General features: G+C 44.0%; 1 protein-coding gene across 1 annotated transcript in view; it reads left to right on the top strand.

Annotated features, from left to right (window-relative positions):
• The first annotated feature begins 1,526 nt into the window (after positions 1-1,526).
• EBPL (EBP like) overlaps positions 1,527-12,852 on the top strand; it is a 36,884-nt gene continuing 25,558 nt past the window's right edge. The window contains exon 1 of the mRNA XM_036250635.1: positions 1,527-1,714. Within this exon, the coding sequence (XP_036106528.1) occupies positions 1,547-1,714 (168 nt within the window). The 5' untranslated portion in view covers positions 1,527-1,546. The remainder of the gene's footprint in view (positions 1,715-12,852) is intronic.

Raw genomic sequence — 12,852 nt, 5'->3', positions numbered from 1 at the left:
GCTATATAAAAAATTATATAGGGAGTAACCAGAGTAGAAAGTTACTGAACTTGTGTTCAGTCCCAGAAGTTGTTTTTTGATTGTGGTAAAATACACATAACATAAAATTTACCATCTTCACCATTTTTAAGTGTACAGTGCAAGATGCTAAATATTTTTACGTTGTGAACCAGCACTCCAGAATTTTTTCTTGCAAAACTGAAACTTTATAGCCATTAAACAATTCCCTTTCCCCCCCAGCAGCTGGCAACCACCATTCTATTTTCTGTCTCTAGGATATGACTACTTTAGTTAACTTAGATAAATGGAATCATACAGTGTTTGTCTTTTTTGTGAATGGCTTAAATTTCACTTAGCACAATGTCTTCGAGGTACTTCGATGTTGCAGCATGTCACAATTTCCTGCTGTTTTATGGCTGAATAATATTTCATTGTATGTATATACCACATTAATCTTTTTAGCATAAGTTCCCTAGTAATACTTTAATATAAATATATACTTTTAAATTACTTCATTTTTAATCTAAAATTTAAATTTATCTTGCATTTTACCAGGCGACCCAAAATTAAAAACATAGGCACAGTCAATAAGGGTTGCAATCTTTTTAAAGGAGCAGAGAAGAGGGTTAAGAGCAAATTTAAAAAGAAGAAGGAGGAAGAGAAGAGAAGAGGAGGAGGGCAGAGAAGGAGGAGGGGGAAGGAGAAGGAGGACAAAGTAAAGGGAAAGGTTCAGGTGATTGGGATAAAGTGGCTCTGGCACTTTCCTTAGCTGTAAGTGCCTATTAAGATGTCAGAGTGCAAGGTCAAAAAACAAACGCCTTGGGGACAGCCAGGTATAGAGTCTGTCCTGGGCCTGTCTGGGCCTGTTTTCTCATTTGTAAAATAGGAAAACACTGATCTCCCAGAACTGTTGTGAGATTCGATGATATAACAGAGATGAAAGCATCTAGTGCCAAGTGGGTTTGACCCATTCCTCCTCTCCCCCATACTTTCGCTGCTTTTCTGGATTTTTGAGAAATGAGACCAGAGTATGATGCCACAAGGGATTTTAAAAGCCTGCTGGTGGCCGAAAACTCCCTTGGCCCTCACCTCTCCTGCAAGATTTGCAAGGGCCTAATTAGTACCCTTTGTCCTAATTCTACCCAGTCTATTGGCAAAATTTATACCATTTGGACTTCACTTTGTAGCTTAAGGTTTTGAACCTTGTTAAAAATAAAACTGCATCAAAAAGTGTGGCTCTATATTACCAGTCCTTTGGGTGTGGTCTGGGGACAGGTTTGGACAGGTAGTGAGGCGAGTTCCTGAGCACAATCCTGACCAGAAAACCTCCAGGCTGGGCAAGCTAGCCAGGAGGCTAGGCGGGAAGGAAAGCCTCTGCCCGCCCCCGCCGCTCCCGCCCCCGCCCCCGCCGCTCCCGCCCCCGCCCCCGCCCCCGCCCCGGGCGAGAGGCTCCGCCCGCCGGGAGGCCGGCCCCGTCCCCACCTTTTCTCTGCCAGGCCCCCTCCCTGGCTCGCGGGGCCGGCCAGCGGCCTCGGGGGCAGGAAGCATGGCTGCGGGGTCGGAGCTGGGGGCCGCGGCTGGCTCGCTGCTGCTGTGCGCCGGGCTGCTGGGCGCGGGCTGCGCGCTGGGCCTGCGCCTGGGCCGCGGGCGGGGGGCGGCGGACCGCGGGGCTCTCGCCTGGCTCTGCTACGACGCCCTGGTGCACTTCGCACTGGTAAGTGCTGTCGCTCGGGCCCAGAGGACGCGAGCGGGGGCGCCTCTCTTGGGACCCTTCCCTCCCTCGGCCCAGGGGACAGGGACGAGTTGGCGGCCCCATCCCTTGGGCGGGAAGTCTGCGGAACCCGGGAAGTAGCGAGAGGCCAGGGCACCCGCGCCTTTGGCCGGAGGCTGCACCTCTCCGAGTTCCCAAGTCTGGAAAAAGAGAGCTCGGCCTCCTTAGTTGTTCCAATTTAAAAAACAAACAAAAATCAACCCTGAAAATAGTGAGTTGTAAGCTACTCAAGGCCTTGGTTTACTTGACTTTGTAACTTGCACTAAATATTGAACTGAAAATCATTGAGTTTTTCAGTGCCCCAGAGGGAGCAGGGAGAGGTTGGGAGGGCCTATGTGTACCAAAACAAACCCAACCCTTCCCCCGCGTGCCTTAATAGTCATCCGATTTATTGGATGAGGACTGTGTGCCAGGCACAGTACTGTGTTTAAAATTTGGGATCTTTGCAGCATCCCATAAGCTGGTCCTCATTTTACAGAGGAGAAATCAGGCCCTGCAAAGTTTGGTGACTGCACTGCCACACATCTGGCATGATTCTGAGTTTATTTAGTATGGCTCCAAAGCTCCTACCCTATATCACACCAGGCTTTAGTAAATGTGTCCCTAAAAATTCAACTCACTTTATAAATGGCCAAGAGGATTGTATTTAAGGGAGTTCTATGAAAATACCCACTTCCCCCTGCACACACTTTTTCTTAAAGTTATTTTAACTATGCCAAAATATCTTTTTTGCAAATTTGACCTTGCTTAAAATCTAGGCAAACCTATGGCTAATGTGAAGCCAAAGTCTTATAGCAGCAATTTTCAAGCAGTGTGCTGCAAGAAATTTTAAAACATGCAATTACCTGACTATTTAGTCAGGGGCATTGACCTCTTGCCCTTTAGATTGTCAAATAAAAAAGTGACAACAACCAACACAACAATAGCCATCCAATGTGACTGAATCAAAATTATACCTTTTTTTTTTTTGTCGTCAGTAGTATCTTTTTTGGTGTGCCATAGAATTTTAGTAATTTATGTGTGCCACAAGGTTGAAAAGGTTAAAAATCGCTGGTTTATAGTATTGGGAAAGAAAGAGAAAGCAAAGTTTTCAATAATCATCTAGATCTGTATGTTAGGTAAATATGTGTACATACCAGCTGTTTCTGGAATGATTAATTTCTTTATTTCCTAATAGTCAACATGTGGAGCTAACTCAACTCCTTTATTTATAGGATTGATTTTTAAGCTGTCATTGGACACACGTTCTTCAAAAGAACAGGGGCAATAAAATAGGTTGCTAGACCCACTTAAAGAAGAATTTGTTATAACATATTTTAGACATACACAAAAGTATTAAAATACAAAAACATGTACCCATATGTCCACCACCTAGTTTAAAATTAAGTTTATTTTTCAGGCAAAGACTGTTACTGTTAACACCATACACATCTCCATTTGTGGCACCTTGAAGTGTAGCCTGATGTGTGGAATCATTGCCCCGCTCTTCCCCATCCCTGTTCCAAAGGAAATGTCCCCAAACCAGCCCCACTTTGTACCATTTACCTGTCCCAGCTACAAAAATGTTCCACTTTATGATGTACCATGCCTTAGTTCTTTAATTCGAAAATGAACATTTTTTTCACATATTGGAACAATCAATGATATAACCACTGTGGACCATTTTATTGATATTTTATGCCTCTGTGGGATGCATCTTACAAGTGAAGAAACATGACAATATAATCAGTTCATCTAAATAGGCATATTTTTATGTTGCTGTTTACACACAGTGTTTCAACCAGTGTCTTTGTACACATATCTTAGAAATTGGTGAGGAGGACACTTGAACTAAGCAGTTGAGGCCTGCAAGAAAAATGCAGAATGCAGACCCATATTATCTTTGTTTGGGAGTTTATTGCCTGAAGACCCAGAAATGTGTCCTGAGCTAAGACTGGGATGGAAAGCCTGGTGGATAACTGAAACCATAACTCACTTGTTTACACTAGAATCTGGGCTGTCCCTCCTTACCCCTGTAAACTTTACTACTAAAATGGTAGGAGATGTTGGGTTTGTTGGCTGCCATCAAATGCAGGGCTCCCCTGTTGGACAGAGTTCCAAGCCAAGCATTCCCAGAAGTAGTTCAGCTCCCTGATGTCCAACCACAATGTGGTTACCTCAGGCTGCAGCACTGGTCTTCAGGTCAGTTGATTAGGCCCAGGCTGAAGGGCAGGCCAGTTTCCCACCAGTGCACTGGTAGGAGTCATGACAGTGCACCTAAAGACACCAGTGGTATGGTTCACCATTCCTCAAAGGTCACGATGGCATTTCGTGCACTGGTGCTTCATAGGTTTTTCCTTATCTGCAACCTAATGACAGCATTCTAGGCAGATGTGTATTCCTGTGTTTGGAAAACATCTTAAAGTCCAGATTGACTAGAACACAGGGTTTACCTAGGGAATAAATTCGGGGTACAGGCTGGTAAGGGAGCTGGAATGACAGGTAAGACTTTGAGTTTTGTTCTGTAGTAGGAAGCCATTGACGAGTTTCAGCCCAGAAAGTAGCATGGCCAAAGCAGATCTTTTGAAAGATAATTTGGTGATGGTGTGTTAAATCAGAAACAGAAGAGTCTGAGATTTCACCCTTTTTATAGGTTAACAAGTTAGCCTGGTTGATTCCCTGAGTCTCACAGGTCAATGCAAGCAGGGCCAGAAGGTACCTGCACATACAATGGGTGCATTATAGGAGAGAAACCCCCAAATTAGGCTTCCATCTTATGTGGCTGCCGGTGGCCTGCTCATACTTCTCTCTGGAGAAAGACCTATACTCAGGAATGTAAATAAATCTCTGGGGAGGAGAAGAAGGCAAAGTGTTTACTTCTATTACCCTGGAATATCTTAGGAGAGAGAGGTCTCTGAGCTGTACTACCCTGGAATGTCTCCTTATATAATGTCTCCTGAATTGATGTAAATGCCCAGGGACCCCAGACAGTGCAAGAATAGGAGATATTCTTGGAGAATTCTCTCCCAACATGGTGCAGGGTTGATTGGAAAGGCTAATTAAAAGGAGCAAAACGATCAGCTAAAAGCAATTGCAGTGTTTTGTGAAAGAGATAAAAAAGAACTGCACTGAGGTGTGGTAAAAGTTAGAGTGGGGCCTTGGCCAGTTTGGCTCAGCGGTTAGAGCGTCAGCCTGTGGTCCAGAGAGACACGGGTTTGGTTCCCGCTAAGGGCACGTACCTTGGTTGCAGTTTGTCCCCGGCCCTGGTTGGTCGTGCGGGTGGCAGCCACTCAATGTGTCCCTTTCACGTCGATTTTTTTCTCTCTCTCTCTCCCTCCCACCCACTCCATCTGAACAAAAAATGGGAAAATGTCCTCGGGTGAGGATAAAAAAAAAAGTTAGAGTGGGGAGGAAAGCTAAAAACAAGGACTTTCCAGGGACAGTTGTGTCAGGGCCCACACGCGGGTTTACTCAGAGACATACAGGGAGGAATTGAATTGTCTGGCATCAGGGAGAGAGCTGAGGTTGGGGAACAGCTTTCTCCAGACACAAGTATTGGCAGAAGCTGTTGTTCCTTTGGTGAGCCCTCCCCCCACAGAGCTGGCAGGCAGGCGCCATATCTGAGACTTCAGCAACTCGGCTCACACTGTTGGCCCTGCTCTGGTGATTCCCTGAGGCCCCGCCCCATCCAGCTTTCCAGCCCACCCAAGCTATTTCCAGTGGCTTTTCCATATGAATGGCCTATCTTGGCTTATGCTTTAAATTTTCCTAAAATCTCTCAAACAAGCAGCATCTGGCTTCTGCATACCCTGTGCCTCTCACTAAGTGGCCCCAGGCCCGGCACCAGCGGCAGCATACATTAGTTCACAGCTTGGCCTAGCCTGGCACCTCCAAGATCAGCATAAGTAGCAGCCATCTGCAGATTGCCTTGTAGCTCATACCTGGTGGCCCCAGGCAGAACACAGGTGGCAGCTGACTTTGGCCTGCATCTCTTGGGAGGCCCCAGAGCCAGCACACCCCATGGACAGCTTCAGACCATGTCAAAGTATCACCACTTAACCACCTCCACAAGCAACACACTCAAGGAGCAGACAGCAGGCACCAGAGCCCTGCTAATGTAAGTCCTGCCATGTGGGGTGGGCCCCTGCACAGCCGATCCTCCAGGTAGTCAGAGGTCAGTGGTAGTGGGCACAGCCAGGCTTTGCAGCTGATTGGCCTGGGAGTAAATCCTTCCCACTGATGTGCCAATAGCAATCAAGGCTTAACTACAAGAGGAGGATGTATACAGCCCACATAGGGAGGGGGTGCACCTTGAGTGCTCTGCTTGGGTGATCTGGGAGGTTGTGCCACTGGACCCTACAGACTGCCTACTACATTAGGCCACTGTATGAAGCCTGGGAGATGTAGCAGCTCTACCTAATACATAGAAACAGATACAGGATCCTGCCAAAATGAGAAGACAAGCATGTCCCAAATGAAAGAAAAAACTCCAGAAAAAGAACTACACAAAATGGAGACAAGCAATCTAACAGATGCAGAGTTCAAAACACTTGGTTATAAAGATGCTCAATGAATTTAGTGAGAACCTCAATAGGATTAAAAAGTACCAGTCAGGCCCTGGCCGGTTTGGCTCAGTAGTTAGAGCATCGGCCTGCAGTCCAGAGAGACCCAGGTTCAATTCCTGCTAAGGGCACGTACCTTGGTTGCAGTTTGTCCCGGCCCTGGTTGGGTCTTGTGGGAGGCAGCCACTCGATGGTGTTCCTTTCATGTCGATGTTTCTCTCTTTCTCTCTTTCTCTCTTCCTCTCTCTCCCTCCCACTCTATCTGAACAAAACAAAAACAAAAAAAAAAAATGGAAAAATGTCCTTGAGTGAGGATTAAAAAAATAAAAAGTACCAGTCAGAGATGCAGTTTACACTAACTGAAATGTAGAGTAGATGAAGCTGAGAATCAAATCAGCAACTGGGAATATAAGGAAGCAAAAAACACTCAATCAGAATAGTAAACAGAAAAAATTATGCAAAACAATGAGGAAAGTATAGGAGACTCGAGACAACTTCAAGCATACCAACATTCACATCTTGGGAGTGCCAGAAAGAGAAGAGAGAGAACAAGAAATTGGAAACCTATTTGAAAAAATAATGACAGAAAACTTCCCTAACTTAGTCAAGGAAACAGACATACAAGTCCAGGAAATTCAGAGTCCCAAACAAGATGAACCCAAAGAGGCCCACACCAAGACACATAATTAAAATGCAAAAGACTAAAGACAAAGAGAGGACCTGAAAAGCAGAAGGAAAAAAGCATTTAGTTACCTACAAGAGAGCTCCTAAAAGACTGTCAGCTGATTTCTCAACAGAAACTTTGCAGGCCAGAAGGGATTGTTAAGAAATATTCAAAGTGATGAAAAGCAAGGACCTACAACCAAGATTACTCTACCCAACAAAGCTATCATTTATAATCAAACGAATTTCCCAGCCTAGCCAGTGTGGCTCAGTGGTTGAGCATCATCCCATGGACTGAGAGGTCCTAATTTGAGTCCCAGTAAGGGCACATGCCCAGGATTCAGGTTCAAACCCCAATAGGGGGCATGCAGGAGACAGCTGATCGATGTTTCTCTCTGACATTGATATTTCTATCTCACTCTCCCTAAAAAATCAATTTAAAAAATATTGAGGGGCAAAAAAAAACCGAGTTTCCCAGATAAGAAAAGGTTAAAGGAGTTCATCACCACCAAACCAGTATTATATGAAATGGTAAAAGGTCTTCTTTAAGAAGAAGAAGAAAAAGAAAAGAAAAAAGATAAGAATAAAGTGGTGAAATTGACCCAAGGCAATATGCTCAATTAATATTTGACAAAGGTGGCAAGAGCATACAGTGGAGTAAAGACAGCCTCTTTAATAAATGGTGTTGGGAAAATTGGACAGCCAAATGCACACAAAAAAATGACACTAGACCGTCAACTTACACCCTACACAAGAATAAACTCGCCCTGGCCGGTTTGGCTCAGCGGTTAGAGCGTCCGCCTGCAGTCCGGAGAGACCCGGGTTCAGTTCCTGCTAAAGGCACGTACTTCAGTTGCAGTTTGTCCCCGGCCCTGGTTGGTCGTGCGGGTGGCAGCCACTCGATGTGTCCCTTTCACATCGATGTTTCCCTCTCTCTCTCTTCCTCTCTCTCCCTCCCACTCTGTCTGTACAAAAAATGGAAAAATGTCCTCGGATGAGGATAAAAAAAAAAAAGAATAAACTCAAAATGGATAAAAGACTTAAATGTGACTCATGAATCCATAAAAATCCTAGAAGAAACTATAGGCAACAAAATTTCAGACATCATACACAGCAGAATTTTCACTGACACATCACCTAAGGCAATAGAAACAAAGGAGAAAATGAACACATGGGACTACATCAAAATCAAAAGCTTCTGCACAGCAAGATACAATCATGAAAATGGAAAGGCTACCCACTATATAGGAGAGCATAATTGCCAATGATATATCAGATAAGGGGTTAATTTTCAATATCTATAGAGTGCTCATACAACTCAACAAAAGGAAAACAAAGAACCCAGTTAAAAAATGGTCAGAGGAACTAAATAGACACCTCTCCAAACAGGACATACAAATGGCTAAGAGACATATGAAGAAATGCTCAACCTCACTAATCATCAGAGAGATGCAAATTAAAATAACAATGAGGTATCACCTCACACCTGTCAGAATGGCCGCCATCAACAAATCATCACACAACAAGTGTTGGTGAGGGTGTGGAGAAAAGGGGACTCTAGTACACTGCTGGTGGGAATGCAGACTGGTGCAGCCACTATGGAAAACAATATGCTGTTACCTCAAAAAATTAAAAATTGAACTTTTATTTGACCCAGTGATCCCACTTCTAGGAATATATCCTAAGAAGCCTGAAATACCAAACAGAAAGAATATATGTACCCCCATGATTATAGCAGCACTATTTACAATAGCTAACTAAGATCTGGAAATAGCCCAAATGTCCATCAGTAGACGAATGGATAAAAAAGCAGTGGTACATATACACAATGGAGTACTATGCAGCTGTAAGAAAGAAAGATCTCTTATCCTTTGAGATGACATGGAGGGACCTGGAAAGTGTCATCCTAAGCGAAACAAGCCAAACAGAGAAAGACAAGTATCATAGGATTTCACTTATTTGTGGAATATAATGAACATAAGAGTCTGAGGAATGAGGTAGCCCCAGAGACGTGGAAGTGGGGTACAGACTGACTATCCCCAGGAGAGAGAGTGGAGGGGGAAGATAAACCACAGAACTTATATGCATGAACAACAGACATGGACAACAAAGCTGGGGAGAGGGCGAGGAGGGAGGGGGAGGGGGGAATCAATGGGGGAAAAAGGAGAAACATCTGTAACAAAAATAAATTCATTTAAAAGAAACAAAAAAAAATAGAAACTAAAGCATTTCAGTATACTAATAAAAAAAGAATAAAATGGCAATAGACACATGTATCAACAATTGAATCTAAAAAACAAAACAAACAAGCAGAACAGAAACAGACTCATAGATACAGAGAACATTTTAATGGTTGCCAAATAAGGGGGTTTGGAGGATGGGTGAAAAGAGTGAAGGAATTAAGAAGTACAAATTGGTTGTTACAAAATAGTTATGGGGATGTAAAGTACAGTATAGGGAATAGAGTCGATTATATTGTATTATGTGTGGTGTCAGATGAGTACTAAATTTATCAGGATGATCACTTAGTAAGTTATATAATGTTTAGTCACTGGGTTCTACACCTGAAACTAATATAATAATATATGTCAACTGTAATTGAAAAATAAAAAAATATTTTAAAATGAAAAATAAAACCTGAAAGAAAAAAACACATTCATTTCTCATGGTCTTGAAGCTGGTAAGTCCAAGATCAGAGTGCCAGCATGACTGAATTCTGGTGGGAGCCCTGTCCCAGGTTGCAGACAGCTGCCTACTTGCTGTGTCCTCACAGGGCCAAGAAAGAGCCCTGTTTTCTCTTCCTCTTCTTAGAAGGACACTGATCCCATCATGGGGCCTACCCTCCTGACCTCATCTAAACTTAATTGGCTCCCATAGGCCCCTCCTGTAAATACCATCACGTTGTGGGGGGTAGGGCTTTGACAGATGCATTTGGGGAGAAACAAACATTTAGTCCCTAATACTTAGTACTGTTTTATTGTTGTTTCTTTTAGTTATTCTAATAGATGAATATAACCAAAACTCATTGTACTTTTCGTGATGTCTAGTGATGTTGAGCATCTTTTCATGTTTATTTGCCATTCATATATCTTCTACTGGGAAATGTGTTTAAATCTTTTTGCCCTCTTTTTATTATTTATTTATTTATTTATTTATTTATTTATTTTTAATCCTCACTCGAGGACATTTTTCCATTTTTTGTTCAGTTAGAGTGGGAAGGAGAGAGAGAGAAAAAAACATCAACATGAAAGGGACACATCGAGTGGTTGCCACCCACCCGACCCAACCAGGGCTGGGGACAAACTGCAACCGAGGTACGTGCCCTTAGTGGGAACCGAACCTGGGTCTCTCTGGACCGCAGGCCAAGATTCTAAGATTCCAACTGCTGAGCCAAACCAGCCAGGGCCCACTTTTTAAATTAAATTTTTTATTTTGAGATAAGTGTAGCCCTGGTTGGTTTGGCTCAGCATCAGAGTGTCGGCCTGCGGTCCAGAGAGACCCAGGTTCGGTTCCCACTAGAGGCATGTACCTCGGTTGCAGTTTGTCCCCGGCCCTGGTTGGGTCATGTGGGTGGCAACCACTTGATGTGTCCCTTTCACATCGATGTTTCTCTCTCTCTCTCTCTCTCTCTCTCTCTCTCTCTCTCTCTCTCCCCCTCCCCTTCTCCCTCCCTCCCTCCCTCCCTTCCCACTCTATCTGAACAAAAAATGGAAAAATGTCCTCAGGTGAGGATAAAAAGAAAAATAATGCGGTCCAGAGATAAGTGTAGATTCACCTGCACAGAAAGAATAGAGAGATCTCATGTACACTTTACCCAGTTTCCCCAGTGGTAACATCTTACAAAGCCACAGTGCAATACCACAATGAGGATGTTGACATCAACCAGTCAAAAGGCAGAACAAGGAGCACATGCTTGGTTTCAAGCATCTATAAGGTTATTAATATGTCAACAGCCCTCGAGCCCCATCACCCGTGTTCTCCTGCAAGTAGGACAGGCAGCCAGTGGCTCCCCTTTTCTTTTACCCTGTATTCCTATCAAGGCTTATGCTGCTGCTGCCACCACCTTGCTGTGGCCAACGAGATCCCAGGCTGCGATGCTGTGGCTACCATCACTGCAGCCCTGGTGAGTGGCTCTGGGGAACTCCATAGCCAATTGCTAACGAGCTGGCAATGACCAAGACCCTGGAGAATGATCTTGTACCTCACAGTCCATCTTTTTGTTTGTTTGAATTTATTTTTATTGTAGAGAGTATTACAGATGTCCCCCATTTCTCCCCTCTCTGCCCCTCCCACTTGGTTCCTGCCCCACCGCAGGCCTTCACTGCACCATTGTTTGTCTATGGGCTATGCATATATGTATATAAGTTCTTTGGTGAATCTCTTCCTGCCCCCCCCCCCATGTCACAATCCATCTTGGGGTAGCTAACTGATGCCAACCAGGGTTCCAGTAAAGCAGTGGTATTGCAGATTTGCTTGTCCCCTGGTTGGAAGAGCTTTGGCAGTTTACATGTTTTGAGCATCCTCATTGAGTGAGTGGGGACGCACAGGCACACGAAACACAATTCACCCTCCAAATGCAGAAGGCGTCTCTGGGGTTGTGGGCGCCTCTCCAAATCCTCACTCTGCTACCTCTAGGTCCCCATACCAGGTGACCAACTGCCCGTTTCCCAGGGACTGAGGACATTCCTGAGATGAGTTGGTTTCCCACCTGCTCCTTTCCTTTCACCTCTTCCATGTATTCTTGGCCTTAGTTTCCACCTGCTTGTCTCATTCCTTTTAGTTGTCTCCTGTCTTCTCCCTCCAGAACATCCTGCTCTGGAACGTTTTATCACACCTGCCTGCAGCTGCCAAAGGTGGAGAAAGAGCAGTCTGAAGACATCAAAACAGCATTCTGTCTATATTCCATCGAAGGCAGACAACCAGCTTCTATTTTTTATTTTTTAAAATTATTTATTTATTTTTGTTTCAGATATTTCTCCTTTTCCCCCCACTGATTCACCATTCCCCCTCCCTCCCTGCCCTGTGCCCAGCTTTGTTGTCCATGTCCATTGTTCATGCATATAAGTTCTGTGGTTTATCTCTCCCCCACCATCCCCTCTTCTGGGGATTGTCAGTCTGTACCCCACTTCCACGTCTCTGGGACTATCCCATTCCTCAGACTGTTATGATCATTATATTCCACAAATAAGTGAGATCATATGATACTTGTTTTTCTCTGGCTTGTTTCGCTTAGGATGACACTTTCTAGGTCCCTCCATGTCATCTCAAAGGATAAGAGATCTTTTTTCTTACAGCTGCATAGTACTCCATTGTGTATATGTACCACTGCTTTTTTATCCATTCGTCTACTGATGGACACTTGGGCTGTTTCCAGATCTTAGCTATTGTAAATAGTGCTGCTACAAACATGGGGGTACATATATTCTTTCTGGTTGGTATTTCAGTCCTCTTAGGGTATATTCCTAGAATGGTCAAATGGAAGTCAAATTTTTAATTTTTTGAGGTAACACCATAGTGTTTTCCATAGTGGCTGCATCAGTCTGCATTCCCACCAGCAGTGTACTAGAATCCCCTTCTCTCCACACCCTCGCCAACACTTGTTGTGTGATGATTTGTTGATGGCGGCCATTCTGACAGGTGTGAGGTGATACCTCGTTTTAATTTGCATCTCTCTGATGATTAGTGAGGTTGAGCATTTCTTCATATGTCTCTTAGCCATTTGTATGTCCTGTTTGGAGAGATGTCTATTTAGTTCCTCTGACCATTTTTTAACTGGGTTCTTTGTTTTCCTTTTGTTGACTTGTATGAGCACACTATATATATTGGAAATTAACCCCTTATCTGATATATCATTAGAAATTATGCTCTCTCATACAG

Source organism: Molossus molossus, unplaced genomic scaffold (assembly GCF_014108415.1).
Source record: "Molossus molossus isolate mMolMol1 unplaced genomic scaffold, mMolMol1.p scaffold_m16_p_9, whole genome shotgun sequence".
Classification (NCBI taxonomy): Eukaryota; Metazoa; Chordata; class Mammalia; order Chiroptera; family Molossidae; genus Molossus; species Molossus molossus.
This window is presented reverse-complemented; position numbering and strand designations above follow the sequence as displayed.